General features: G+C 46.0%; 1 protein-coding gene across 1 annotated transcript in view; it reads left to right on the top strand.

The window, feature by feature from the left end:
• The window catches only part of LOC137869507 (protein FAM13B-like), a gene marked incomplete at its 3' end in the record, with an annotated part of 53,097 nt that extends 38,104 nt beyond the window's left edge, over positions 1-14,993 (top strand). The window contains 12 exon segments of the mRNA XM_068706918.1: positions 4,547-4,591; positions 7,203-7,289; positions 7,769-7,916; positions 9,257-9,336; positions 10,041-10,098; positions 10,404-10,533; positions 11,099-11,170; positions 11,993-12,063; positions 12,065-12,267; positions 12,359-12,500; positions 12,747-12,828; positions 14,748-14,993. Of these exon segments, the coding sequence (XP_068563019.1) occupies positions 4,547-4,591; positions 7,203-7,289; positions 7,769-7,916; positions 9,257-9,336; positions 10,041-10,098; positions 10,404-10,533; positions 11,099-11,170; positions 11,993-12,063; positions 12,065-12,267; positions 12,359-12,500; positions 12,747-12,828; positions 14,748-14,993 (1,364 nt within the window).
• Between the last annotated feature and the right edge of the window lie 7 nt (positions 14,994-15,000).

The raw sequence follows: 15,000 nt of genomic DNA, 5'->3' as shown, positions 1-15,000 counted from the left end.
TTACTAAATATTTGGTCGATATGTGTAAATTTGAGGAGTGGAGTATCTCCATTCTGGTTGAAACGGTCAACTGATTGATTTGTTGGTTTACAGAAAAGTATTTGCCAAAAATGTTAAGAAACAATTCCTCCTTAAAAGTCCATTATTAAGAAGTGTACGGATTTATTTAGGGCTGCAACTAATTATATTTTTTCATTATTGATTGCCGATTATTTTCTCAATATTCTTAATTAGTCTAATAAATGTCTAAAAAAATAACAATTTCTCAGAGTCCACGGCAATGTCTTCATGTTTTGGAAATTGTGAAATTTTTCACAGACCAAATAAATAATTAAAAAAATAACCCACAAATGAATTGGATCATGAAAATAATCGTTAGTTGCGGTTCTTATCTGGATTTTCCAAAAGACAAGACATTTATGTGGCGCCAGAAACCGTAATAACCGTAATAACACAAACTTGGACGTTGTTTGTTAACATAAAGTTATAAACGTCCTCAGGAAGTGACGACAGCATTTCAAGTCCAAGCTATCTGCTATGTTGCAATCCTTGCGTGGTACCCCCCTGCCGTCAGAGTATGAATGGGTGAATGGGTGAATGGTGACGCGTCGCATTAAATAATTAGGGGGAAAATGAATGAATGAATGAGAGTCGCTCTGTGAGAGTGAAGCTCTTCTGAGCTGTTAATGATGCTCAGGATTCTGTGTGTGAAGGGATCGCTTTAAGAGGCATAGTGAAATATGTCGTCTTGAAATACAATATATACACGTGTGGTATGAATGTACTGTATGTATGTGTGTGTGTGTGTGTGTGTGTGTGTGTGTGTGTGTGTGTGTGTGTGTGTGTGTGTGTGTGTGTGTGTGTGTGTGTATGGATGCGTAGACTGCAGCACTCTGTAAGACCTCCCAGCCAGAACAGAGCAGAAGGCTCGCTGACAACAGCACCTCTGTGGAATCACCTCGAACACACCTTACACACACACACACACACACACACACACACACACACAGACAGACTCTTTGTTTCCTTTATATCGAGCCGCCAGAGTAATGCTGTAAATAATCCAGGACGCCCTTTATCAGCCCCCTTTTCCTCGCTGCCATTTGCCCTGACAACACACAAAGTCCCTGTTTTATTTTGTTAAGTTAACCCAGCAGGACGAACCTCAGTCACGCTGAGGAGTCTGTGTTGTCGAGTCACTCGGTCGGCTGAGGTGAGGCCACCGATACCTCCCGGCTCACATATGTGATCGTGTACAGTACATACTGTACATTACGGCCAGCTGTTTACACAACAACGAAAAGTAACGCGGCCAAATACTGAAAGGCAGCGGAGACTGATTTGAACCAAGCGTCGCTAAAGTGAACAATAAGAACCTAACCTTGGAAAAATAAAAAAACGTTTGCTGCAGCTTATCAACAGCAGGGCAAGGCCTAACCACGATGCTATCTGCACTATGTATGAAGGTCACTAGCCTTCTGGAGGTGCAAAATGCTCGATAACATTATCATATGAAGTCTAGTATTATGCGCAGTACACAAAAAAAGCACAGTTTGGTTATGCACTCATGGTTTCGTTACCAGTAAAGCATGCTAACTGTTAATGTTAATGAGAATAAACAGAGGTTAGGCGAATGGATAGATGCTGCTACTTCAGATCAAATCACAGGCGCATTCCTCAGCCCTCAGGCGACGTACAGCTGCCCACTAAAGCAGTGATCTGACACCAGGGATCACGCAGATTAACCTGATGGGATCTCAGCGAATCTGGCAAGAATTCATGTGACTCCACCGCCAACCTGACCGCCGATAGACGTTATCGAAGACAAAGTGTTCGTCTGTCTGCTTGGATCCCTTTAAAAGGTTTTACGGTGTCGCTGCCAGCAAACAGCGAGCTGAAGGTGCGACTCCTTAAGATCTTATTGAGGTCTTCGTTTCTGTCTCCGATCCAGTCGTCCGTAGAGCAGGAGCTGATCTAATCCGACCTGTTATTCACCAGCTAGTGCTTTATTCTCTTATATATCAACAATATATATATATATATATATATATATATATATATATATATATATATAGTGAATAATTAACCTTCCTATGTCTTGGAGAAACCTTGTTGATTTGTTAAAATGTGTGTTAGCTGCACTATATGCAATCCAATCTTCATTGACGTGATCAGCTTTTATCAGTATTTTTTGCTAAATAATAATTAACGGATTAAATCAACAACAAACAAACAAAACGTCTTAAAGAACCCTGATTAACCCTTTTAAAGAGTAACTTATCAACAGGCTAATAAGACGCTATTGCAGCTTCGCGCCTTCCTTTCTTACCTTTCACAATAAGAGCCCGGGACATATTACACTGTTCACTGTGGGAACTTAAATTCACTCAGAGCATTTTGCTGAAAGGGCAACGTCAACAAAATAGCGTAGCATTTGGTTTTAAATTCAAAATGTTGTGAGATATTTAGTTCTCTTCTCGGGCTTGAAGCGTATTTGTAACGTTCCACCTCGAGACATAATCAAAACCACTTTCAACTACATCAGGGACCTAGAAGACTCAGTCCTAGCTGCCCTTCACGGCGTTCTCTGAAGACCAGGGCCCTATAAAGGGCGTCATGTAAAGTCCTTTAGAGCTCGACTGACGCTGATAGAAATGTTATCTTTGCTGCTGCTTTGGGAGCTCAAGGAGCTTGAGGAGGAGAAGGAGGAGGAGGAGGAGGAGGAGGCAGGAAACACCCTAAAGGCCGCAATAACAAGTTTTAGTTCGAGCCTTCAGGGGCGAAATGGTGTAAGATCAGATATTATCTTCGCTGCTTAATTCACGTAGGAGATTACGTAACGTCCTGGAGGAGCCTGTCGAGGGTCTATTGTTAGCGATGCAGCCGCCCGGCTCGCTCCCTCGGGGAACAACTCGGCAGGAGAGCCCGAGCTGTCAGATGTTATCGGCGCTTTCGAAGCAACGGTCGCCTGCTGTAGAGAGCCTTCCTGTTTAAAGGGCAGTTCTCTACGCTGACTAACAGGAGAAGAAAGGGAGGCGAGTTACCGAAAGGATCCGAGTCCAGATAATTATGGACTCAGAAAGGCGAGAAGCCTAGTTTAATATTATCCGAGTATTTATTCAGTTGACTTGGGAGGGCAAGAAAAAGAAATGAATGGCTGTTTTCCCCCTCTCATTACTTCCTAACGCCCACATTCGTTGGGCTTGTTTTTTGGCAGGCTCGCCGTTTGATCTCCGCACATATTCACGATCAAGGTTACGGTGTCAGAAAGGCAAATGTGAGACGCTCGCTACATTCAGAGCCAGGAACAAGGACGGACGGAGCGAAGGACAGAGAAGACGTGATGTTTCTCTGTATGAAGCATGATGGGGTGGGAATGAGAGAAAGTGAGGAAGAGAAAGAAAGAGGCAGGAAGGGAAGAATAAGAAGAAAGTATGGAGAAAGAAATAAAGATGGAGGGTATTATTGTTTCCTATCTGCCATTAATAATTCAGTCCATATCGATCTACCTCAGGACTTCTTTCTGCATTAAGACTGTGTGTGTGTGTGTGTGTGTGTGTGTGTGTGTGTGTGTTAAAGAACCAACATACATCCACACATAAAGGTTGCGTAACATCAGCTGCTGTTTTTATGAGTTGAGTTTAACTGTCACACACACACACACACACACACACACACACACACACACACTATATATATGAGATGTACCCGTGCACTTGGGCATAATGTGAATGACCTTGTGCTGTGTGTGTGTGTGTGTGTGTGTGTGTGTGTGTGTGTGTGTGTGTGTGTGTGTGTGTGTGTCTGTAGGAGTGTTATATAAATCTGGAGTCCTGGCGTGTCTGTCAGTGTGTGTTTGTGTGTGTTTGTGTGTGTTTGTGTGTGTTTGTGAGGCCAGCGGCAGGCTGCTGAATCAACACACGTCTGATCCCTGTTTCATGACACACACACACACACACACACACACACACACACTTCCTTTTTTATGGAGGAACATCGAAGAACAAATATGATTTGACACACACACACACACACACACACACACCCTTTTATCTGATCAGCAGGGTTTAGCAGCGCTCTGTAGCCTAAATAACAATCTGCCCACCCAGAGTGGCGCCAGTGACCGAAACTTTGTCTATGTGTGTGTGTGTGTGTGTGTTTGTGTCTGAGGGTGTGTCTGTGTGTGAGGGGGTGTGTGTGTGTGTGTGTGTGTGTGTGTGTGTGTGTGTGTGTGTGTGTGTGTGTGTGTGTGTGTGTGTGTGTGTGTGTGTGTGTGTGTGTGTGTGTGTCTGTGTCTGTGTCTGGTGCATTTCTTGAGATTGTCATTTGGCACAGGGGATTTTAGATTAGGACGCGTCTGCAGTGAGAACATAACCTCATTATGATGATTTTCGTTACTCAGCGCTTGATCTCCTGACACCTCCAAGGTAATTTCATGTCAGCAAGGGAAAGGAGTCGAGGAGTAAGTGATGTTCTAACCGTGTTGTCCTTTTCCCCTCTCTCTCTCTCTCTCTCTCTCTCTCTCTCTCTCTCTCTCTCTCTCCAGCTCCCATCTCTCCCCTATATCCATCCTGCCTGCCGACTCTGCTGAGTAAGTACACACACACTCACACACACTCACACACACACTCACCAGCAATTCATCCACTCACGACACCATAAATAGGCACTTATTTATGTACACACCCTGTAGCGACCTACAGACATACTCTAAACAAAATTCCAGCAACACTAAGGAACTTTTATGTGCACCTGCTTGTAAAAACAAATAAATCTTTAAGCAAAGGTAATGAAGAGGAGGATGGAAAACTGTAAACAGGGGGGGGGGGGGGTGTAAGAGAGCCGGGTCGGTTGAAGTGTTAAGAGGAAGTAAAGGGCCATCTGCTCAAGAGGCAGATGAAACAACAAGAAGAAGAAGAAGAAGCGCCGTGACGAGGAAGCGACAGGGAGGAAAGAGGAAAGCCTCGTGTTTTGATTACGGAGCTAAAACTGAAGCGTTTTTTTTTGTGCGGCTCTGTGCTTTTTTAGAGCCGCGAGGACGTGAACCCTGCAATCACATGACTGTCAGGCCTCTGCGTGACATCGGGCTCAGAGTAGAATCATTCACTGTGAGAACCTGAACGCTTGAGGGCACAAAGGTGTCCCGGCAATAACACGCGGAAACTGTGTGTTTGCTCTGTGCTTGTTGACCATAACATTTTAGGAATAAAGCTGCCAATGATGAAGAACACACACACGCTGACATTCGAGTATGCTAATCATGGAAAACCTGTCCGGTAGTTCGACTTATCTTCTGGGTGTCACGCGGGAACAGAAGCTACCGGCACACATTAGATCGCTTCAAGGGCTTTTGGTTTCACGGACCGTCTTGCGTCGTCTCTGAGTGTGATCTACGTCTTCAACTCGCTACCGGGACGTGTTCACAGTGCTTCTCTTGACCGCGCGTGTGTGTGTGTGTGTGTGTGTGTGTGTGTGTGTGTGTGTGTGTGTGTGTGTGTGTGTGTGTGTGTGTGTGTGTGTGTGAGAAAGGGAAAGACTGCAAGCACAGCATCTTTTGCTGCATATGTGGAAGTAGCTGTTTTGTGTGTGAAGGTTAATATTAGCAGAACTTCCTACAGTTAGAGTTTTGAGTTGCTGCTGAAGGGCGAAAGTGGGCTTGTAGTTTCTGGCTGATATATCCTCAACTCCCACACACACACACACACACACACACACACACACACACACACACACACACACATGTATCTGACCTCAGCCCAACACCTTTTATGAGTTTTACCTTAAATGGCAATGGACTTAAAGCCCAAACACAGTTATGTTCCACCTCCAAGTCTTCCATATAAAACTGTGTAGCTTTGTTGGTATAGATATGTTGTATACACACACACACACACACACACACACACACACACACACACACACACACACACACTGTATGATATGACCTTGATTTGAACAAAGAGTAAAGATGTTAGATGGTCTAAATGTAAAGAATAGAAAACATCTTTTTGGGGGGGAGCATCAATAACACTGCATGTAACGATGGCGGCGGATGCAGCAGGAGCAGCAGGTGGTGTGGAGGAGGAGTGCGAGGAGAGCCGGGGCGTCTTCAAAAGAAAACAAAAGTTAACGGCGTGCAAGAAGCCAGAGTAATCAAGGGAGGGATACTTTACGATCACACACGTGTGGTTGAGTCAAATAGAATCTCAGTAGAGCCTCGTGGATCAACTGTCACATGTCAGCGCGTGACTGCTGTTCTTACCTTTTATAGGCCCTAACGTCCTCTCTCCTCTCCGCATTATTAATCCTTTCATAACTGCACCGGGTTTTTCTTCTTCTTCTTTTTTTTTTTTTTTACTTAATAAGGACATGTTTAATATCGCAGAATGGAAAAGAAACCACCTCAGGGATTATTAGGCTCAATGTTTGAGTCGTTATTCACCTTTGACTGAAGAAAACAGCACATAAATTCATGTCAAGTAGAGGCAATTCAAAAATTTGCAACATATTTATTTATATATTTTACAAGACAAATTATTGCAGAAGGTCTCATTTATTTATGGCAGATATTTTATCATTTTCTTTCTCTGAATTTAGAACTGAATTATATTTAAATATTTTTTTATTATGTCACATCCTGCACAGGTTGAAGACATTATGCAGCATTAGTGATCACAGCTGTTAGTGAATAAGTACTAAACTGACGTGAATCAACCACCCTGAAACACGCAGTCCAAAGGAACAGTTGGCGTCGGAGACTTAATTTACGTGGATTTAAGAGGAACATCTTTATTGGCTGCCTCTGCTGAATAAACAGAGAAAACACGGGATCCGTATCCACAGCGGTTATGTAAACCCATGTGAACCTTTGGCTTTCATCTGGTGTAGATGTTATCACTGGGACACAGTGACGGTTTACACTCATTACAGCTGAGCTAAACTCGCTCCAGCGGAGAGAGAAAACACACGGGCTGCATTGTTACTCGATATTTAACACGCTTTTAAACTCAGGCTGCAATTAATTAGTAACTAACTGCTAACCTGACAGCCGGTTTGTTTGTTTGAACAGAGGCTACGATGCAGCACATGTGAGCAAAATGCCATTTTTAAGTTGAACTCAATGCATCAGCGCAGTAATAAAGTGTGAATATAAATCCTGATGAATGTGTGTTTGTTTTTTTTGTGTGTGTTTTTTTTTCCAGGATAATCCAGCGAACCATCAGGGCCGCAGTGGAGCAGCACTTCTTCGAGCTGAAAACCTCCATCGACACCAACTACGACAGCCAAGGGTGCGAGTCCATTCGCACGCATTCGCACCTATACAGTCCATTCGCACAAACAGAAATACACGCCGTGTCGCCTTTCAGAACATTTTTCACACCGGAGCTCCGTACGGCAAAAACATGTCGTGCTCTGCTTTTTGCCCTCCGAGCACCTGCTGGTAGGAACACGCGTTGCACAGATTCCTCAGAGCTACACCGGATGACTTTAGAGAACCATATTTGCCATCGTGAACATTGTGTACGAAGGCAGGGAGCCAGAGAGACGGCTCGGGTTACCGGTAAACATGTTGACAGCTGCGATGTCAATTAGCGAACTCTACATGTTTAGAGGAGCAGCTGTTCAGTGGTCAGTCACCTCTAAGACAAAACAACATGTCACAGCATTTCACGCTGCATGCTGAAATAGGTTAGCACCACCCGTAAAGGCACAGTGTTTTCAGTTGGTCTTATTTACGACCTTATTTATTATTTTTGTCCTTCTCCAGGGTGAGTCCCAGCGAGCCTGCAGACCAGGGTTGTGATGACGACGAGGCGCGACAAACTGACCCCGAGGACAGCCCCTGCGACGCAGAGGGGGAGACCCCGCCCACGCAGACCGAGCAGAGCGTACAACAAAGCCAGAAGGACACGCAGGTTTGTCGGAGACACAGAAACACACACACACACACACACACACACACACACGTACCTGGACATGCGCAAACGCACACTGTTGATAAATAACACACACACACTCACACACATTCGAGAAAGAGCACAGAATCATCACACACACACACACACAGTGGAAATTTCCCTCAATAAACGTTCACAGACGACACACAGTTGCTGTGTGGGCCGGCAGCATATTTCCCATAGCTAACCTCCTTCCTGTCTCCCGTCTGTCGGTCCGTCCCAAGGCTGAATGTTTGATTATTATCAGCGCAGTCCATCTTTGTTCTGTTCTGATGGCCACAATAGCTGAGAACGGACCTGTGGTTTTTTTTTTTCCAAATGCACGCACAGATTAATGAACGCGCTGAGTCACGGAGGCAGTGTTTTGTTAAAACTTACAGGGACAGAGACAGAGACAGAGACGGGGGGGGGGGACATCACGAAGCCCGAATCACAGTTTTAACAGAGGAGCGGTGAAAAGCTTCTTTTTATAAGCCAGGGATTCCACGAGAGTCACGTACGTTTTTAGTAAGCCTGGTCACCGCTGAAATCAAATCCACCTCGATGCTATTATTCCCCCCCCCCCCCCTTTCAAGCCTCAGTGGCCAAAGAACCATTTTGGTGTCCAGACGGCAGGAGAGAGACGAGGAGCAGAGAACATGGCAGACAGAGCGAGATGCGTCCCGGGACTAACGAGGAACCTGTCACCTCTTTGAACAACAATCCAAGTCTTTAAAATAGACGAAGTGAAAAAGAACGACAGCAACGCCTGCGGGTGTTTACATTTACTCTCTTTGCATAGTAGTTGTACTACTAATGTCACATGTGCGTTTTGCGCAAGCAGGTCACATTTACTCATTGAGTCATCATCCTGCTCTTCACTACAACTCATCTATTCAACACAAAGCGCTTTGGCGTGAATTGTTTAGAGCCTGAAAATCCGGCCGTGGCGTAAGCCGCGATGACCACAATGAAACCGCTTTGGTTCTGGAGTTTTGCTTTGACTTTAAAGGGTTAGAGAGATAAGTCGGATAATCATTAACTCGTAGAACTGTATGTAAAGAATGACCTCGTTGTTTCCTTCGGTAAATGTGGTGTAAACTTTATGAGTGGTAATGTGTAAAGTTCAAAGCTCTGTGTCCCCGAACACTCAAAAGAAAGTGAAACGTGATAAAATGTGGTTTCTAAAAGTAAGAATGCACATGTTCATGGCTTTTCACGTCTCTTGCTCTGCTCCTAACTTTCTAACTTCCATTCATTAAAAACGGTGAAATTCATCGTGAATTCTTGCTGCTTGCTTCCCCCCCCCCCCCCTCCAGGATTCATTTGACTCTGGCGCCGCCCTGGAGGAGAGCTCGGGGATGGACCTGGATGCGGAGAACAACATCAACACTGCCAGGTGAGCTGGGTTTTGCTGAAGCTCATTTTTACGCTGAAACAGACTTTTATTATCTCTCTCTCTCTCTCTCTCTCTCTCTCTCTCTCTCTCTCTCTCTCGTCTCTCTCTCTCACATAACTGTACACACTGTATCACGCCTCCAGCTTCTGATTGTTAACAAGCACACTCAACGTACTGTGGTTGGTGTGTCACGCCACGTTAAATTGTAAAAAAAAAAAAAAAAAAGGTAGTCGAGGCAGCCAGCTGTTTCACATCTACATCTAGTAGTCGAGGCAGTCAATGCTGTTTCACATCTACTCAGAGGAAAAGGGTAAAACAATCGATAGACGCGGTATTGATTCCAGTTGTAACAAATGTGAGATTCTCCAACAGTTGAAGCTTTAACTCCTCCTCGGCTTACGGCAAATAGGGTTGAAGGATTATGACTAAAGTACTTTGGGATCTCCAAATCCATCATCATTAAATTGTGCTGCAGAGAGTGCGTCCAAAAATGGTTTTGATTTTGCTCAAAGCCAAAGATTTATCAAGGTCCTTGCACTGACTGGTCAGCCACTAGATTTATTTACAGAGCAATAAACAACAGATCAGATGAGCAAAAAAATATCCAAAACATTTTTAGATATTTTCTAAAATAATTTTTTTTTTTATTGTCATATTTATTTTTTTAAAGTTGATCACATGTTTCCTGTCTCTGATTATTCCAGGCAGGACAATCAACCCTGTGACAACATGGAGCAGACTCAGACTGACACCATAAGCTGTGTAAGTAGCAATAAGTGGGAGTGTGTGTGTGTGTGTGTGTGTGTGTGTGTGTGTGTGTGTGTGTGTGTGTGTGTGTGTGTGTGTGTGTGTGTGTGTGTGTGTTGATTTTATTTATTTTAGATTTATTCACAAGCAGAAAAGGCATAATATTATTTAAAGTTTATGTTTCAGTATCTGTCCTTCCTTTCGCTCTACTTTTGTACCGTCATCTTGAATGTGTTGCTTTATTCTCTCTCTCTCTCTCTCTCTCTCTCTCTCTCTCTCTCTCTCTCTCTCTCTCTCTCTCTCTCTCTCTCCTCCTCCAGGATTCGGACTCATGCCGCTGTGACCAGAATGCCAACACCAGCAAGACCAACAGGAACCACCTGTCGCCATGCCAAGCTAACTCCGGCCACAACCCCCACCTCCAACTCTTCCCCGACAGCCAATGGGAAGGTAGGAGATCATTGGACGACAGGAGTAAAAGATGCTCAGTAGAACAGACCCTTCCCACGGTTCAATGTGATTCATTTATTTATGGGTCGACCAAATACTGAAAGTGAGAAGTCCCACGAGGGCGAAAATGCAGTTATTCTGCCATATTCGTTAATCATTTAAGATTAAAAGTCAGTTATATACATTATTGTTATTGTCTTTTTAAAAAGCTCTGTATAATTTGTATATTTAATCTTAGAAAATCTTCCAAAATGTTCTCCAGGGCATCACAGAATTAAACATATCTAAAGATTAAAATTCATGTCTGCGTTTACCAAAAATCTTTACGATTCCACCAAATTCGCTCAATTAGTTGAAAGATGTTCTTTGTGAGTTCTGTTATTCATCTGTTAAACGTGGAGTATTCCTCCGGTACAACGTCACTGACTGAATGAAAGTTGGAGAGCGAAGTTGTTACGACATGATTGACCTCACTGCTCCTCGTCTCTGCTGTCTCTCTCTCTCCCTTCTTCTTCTTCGTCTTCTTCTCTCCTTCCTCCCTCTTGTCCTCCTTCCATCCGAACAGCGTCACCCCCCTCCCATCTCCACCTCCCTCCCATAGACTTCTCATGTATGCATCTGCAAAGAGAAGGCCACGGTGAGTAGTTTAATGTCTCCCCATCCACCAGCCCACCTGCTGTCCTTTCATCCGCTCGCCTTTTGATTTTTGATTTTTTTTTGCAGAAGGATGCTTTGATCAGGGGTCTATTTAAACCCTTCTTTTGATTGTTTAAGGCGGAATAACGGCGTAACAATCCCGCGGTGAACAGGCTTCACCTGAGACACATCTCAGGTGAAGCCTGTTCACCGGTTACTCCTCCGACTTGACTCTTCTGATCGGCCTTCATGAAGACTGAGTGATCAGAGCACCCTTCATTTTTTTATGGTGGTTGCCCGCTGGTTTGGACTTTAAACTTTATTAATATATTATTATATATATAATATATTTCGATTTGCTTGTGTGATACTGATCGTAAGTAGATCCTCGCATGTGAAACACTCCTCTAACGAAGCCGGTGGACTCTTTTTCCTCCCTCTCATCTTTGCTCTTACCTCTTTGCGACAGGGTCACTTGGCGGATTGATCCGGACACCTTTCCTCTCTGAAAAACACTTATTCCCCCCTGACTCACTTTCTTACCTCTTGTCTCGTTATCGCCTTGAGTCCTCCTTCTCCTCATCCCCCCCCCCCCTCTTGACTGTCAGCTCATTAGCATAGCGCTGACAGTCAAGACACCATTAACCAGACAAAGAGTGACTCAGCAGGGCAGCGAAGAAGAAAATGAATGTGTTTTATTAATTGTCCCGCGCAGCTTTCGTGTGCGTGTTATTGACGTTGTTGTACACTTGTTAGCGTTAATTATTACATTTGTCTTTTCTCTGACTCTTTGCTTCTGTCCCCCCCCCCCCTCTCTCTCCAGACCCCGTCCCCGCGTTCAAATCCTGGCAGGACGACAGCGAGAGCGGCGAGGCTCAGCTCTCCCCGCTGGCCGGCCCGCATGGTTACCCTCCCTCCGCTGCTGCTGGAGGAGGACGGCGAGGAGGACGTGGGGGAGGGAGGGCAGGAAGCCTCCCCCTCCTCCTCCCGCGCCCACCCTCACCTCCTGGCGCGGCGCTTTCTCGACTTCGGAGCGCACGGCGCCCAGCGGTTCCTGCAGCAAGACCCGGACGCCACCTCACCCACCAAAGCACAGAGGTACGATGGCGGCTCACTCGCGGCTAACTAGCCTCTGTGTGAAACCCGGGATTGCGTTTTGATCTTCTTCACGTCTCCTCTGTCACTCCAGGCCACGGCGAGCATCGTTTGGCTCCAAAGAGGCGATGCGAGGAGGCGATTCAGTGACCCATCAACTCACCAAGAAACTCCAGCACCTGAAGAAGAAAATCAAGCAGTTTGAAGAGCAATTTGAGAAGGAAAGGAACTATAAGGTACACGGGTACAGATTTTTGAATATGACTCAGCTATTCTTTTTGTAAAGTGCTAAGAAGCAAACCGAAAAAGCTCATTTCAGTCCTTAGACCGTCATCCTCCTGCTCCTCCTCCTCCCTCCTTTAACTCGCCCTGACTCCTCTCAGTCTTTCTCTCCCTGTCCCTTCTCCTCCTCCTCTCTTGTCCTGAGCGTTCCAGTGAAGCACTAACTCTCTCCCTCCTCCTCCTCCTCCTCCTCTCTGCAGCCCTCTCACGGAGACAAGGCAGCTAACCCCAAAGTCCTCAAATGGATGACCGACCTCACCAAGATCCGCCGGCAGATTAAAGGTAGAACAACTCGCTCGTTTTCCCCTGAACGTGCATTTGGTGTGTATGTGTGTGTGTGTGTGTGTGTGTGTGTGCGCGGCGCGCGCGCGCGCGGCGCGTGTGTGTGGTGTGTGTGTGTGTGTGTGTGTGTGTGTGTGTCGGGTTAGAGTGTCTGCGTGCCATCCTGTCCCGTGCTGGACAGCTTGACCCTCCCCACTCCTAACCTCTGACCATTGTAACCACATTGCATGCGTGCTGGTCTAACATCAACACATGCAGACACATGCCGGGGGGGTTGACGTGGCTCTCACATGCGTGGCTCCCACCCCTCCAATGTGCTGATGCGTCCTTGTGAACCCACATTCATTTACCTCTGCAGTGAATTCAGTGAGGTGAAACGATGGATAAGACTTTTTTTTTTTAACTTATGCATAAACAGATGCATATTTGCAAATATCTAGGGGGGAAAAAAAATGGACTTTTTGATCAGATTTTAGGCTGGACGTGTTTGTCTTTCGATAAACTCGGTGTTCCTTGAAGCACAGAGTGTAAAATATGACACGTCTGACATTTACGAATAGTTTTCTTGTGCATCGTTTCACCGAACTGAACACACCCCATGACACTGGTCCACCCTCTCTATGTGAGGTGACGGCTCTCCTTGTCGGAGAACGCAGTGGCCGAAAAAAACATTTCTCTCTCTCTCTCTCTCTGTTTCAAATCAAAATTGAAAAACAACAATAACGCGAGCACCCGCTCTCCACTTTCCTCCCTCTCCTCCTCCTCCTCCTCCTCCTCCTATCGCCGCAACCGACCGATTGATTGATTGATTGACTGATCGGCCAACCAGGACGCCAGCACCCCTTTTACCCAGAAGCACGCTGAGGCACCAGGCTTTGCTCCATTCATACAGACGCCACCACGCTCCCTCCTCCCCCGCCCCCCCCCCTCCTCCTCTCTCCCCCCCCCACCCCCCCCCCCCCCCCCCCCCCCCCCCCCCCCCCCCCCCCCCCCCACGCCCCCCCCCCCCCCCCCCCCCCCCCCCCTCCTCCCCTCTCTCCTGCTCCCCCCCCCCCCCCATCACACACTCCACCCCCCCGCTCCACCCCTCCCTCAGGCCTGAGCTCTAGACCGTATCACCTCAGTAAGTACCAACCCCTCAGTAAGTAGACATCGCATACACTAGCTGACAGTCACAATGAGGCGGCATTGTGAGAGCGTCTTGCTTCTTTTTGTTTTTTGGTGTACTTCCTGTTGAAGCCGCAATGTTGGGGCGAGACGTTTTAACGAGGCGTCTCTCAAAAGAGGACGGAGTTTTTTTATTTTCTTCTTTTACTTTTATAATTGGGGTGTTTAGAGTTGACAATTCGCTGACTGATATTTAAGATATTTTGTTTAGTTTTGCTATTACTGTATTCATATGCTTGTGCACAGGACAAGTTGACACTCTGGTAAATATTATCTTGAGATAATATTCAGTCTATAACCACCAGACGACTCTTTTGAAAGTCTTTATTTTCTATTTTTTTGTGCCGCTGTTAGACAAATGTTCAGGAAGATGTTTTTGCTTGTTGTGTTTGGGTTTTGACTGGGGTCGGTGTTTGTGTGTTGTTGTTGTTTTTGTTCCAGTTGTGTGTGTGTGTGTGTGTGTGTGTGTGTGTGTGTGTGTGTGTGTCTGTCTGTCTTTCTCCTCATGCTGTGGCTGGCTGACTTTAACCACCGCAGCTGTCAGTCAGACTCCTGCATGTCTGATCATCCAGTGAAAAAAAAAAAAAATGCTTTATGTGCCGTCTGAAGATTTGTGTTTTTCTCCCCGTTCTTGTCCTGGTTCCTTCTTCCGTACTCTACCCTCTCTATCTCCTCCCCGTTTGTTTCTCTCCTCCTCCTCTTCCTCCTCCTCCTCCTCCTCCTCCCTCATCACTGTCTTCCTCCTTCCCCAGATGCCAAACACCGTGCAGAGAGCGAGCTCGGCCCCCAGACTCGTCCTCGGAGCAACACCTTACCCAAGAGCTTCGGCTCCACGCTGGACCAAGGCGCCCACGACGCAGCAGGAGAGATGAAGGGTCAGGGCCCCACCAGGGAGGAAACGCTGGAGCTGATCCAGCACAGGGTCAAAGGGAAGAAGCAGGAGGACGGCTGGCCTGATGACATCAAGGTCAGCAGCAGATACTTTTATTATCAGGGACTGAATCA

This window comes from Cebidichthys violaceus, unplaced genomic scaffold (assembly GCF_023349555.1).
Source record: "Cebidichthys violaceus isolate CVI_PGR_0920_01 unplaced genomic scaffold, fCebVio1.0.p SCAF_124, whole genome shotgun sequence".
Lineage (NCBI taxonomy): Eukaryota > Metazoa > Chordata > Actinopteri > Perciformes > Stichaeidae > Cebidichthys > Cebidichthys violaceus.
Note: the sequence above shows the minus strand (reverse complement) of the source record. Positions and strands in the feature narration are given on the sequence as shown.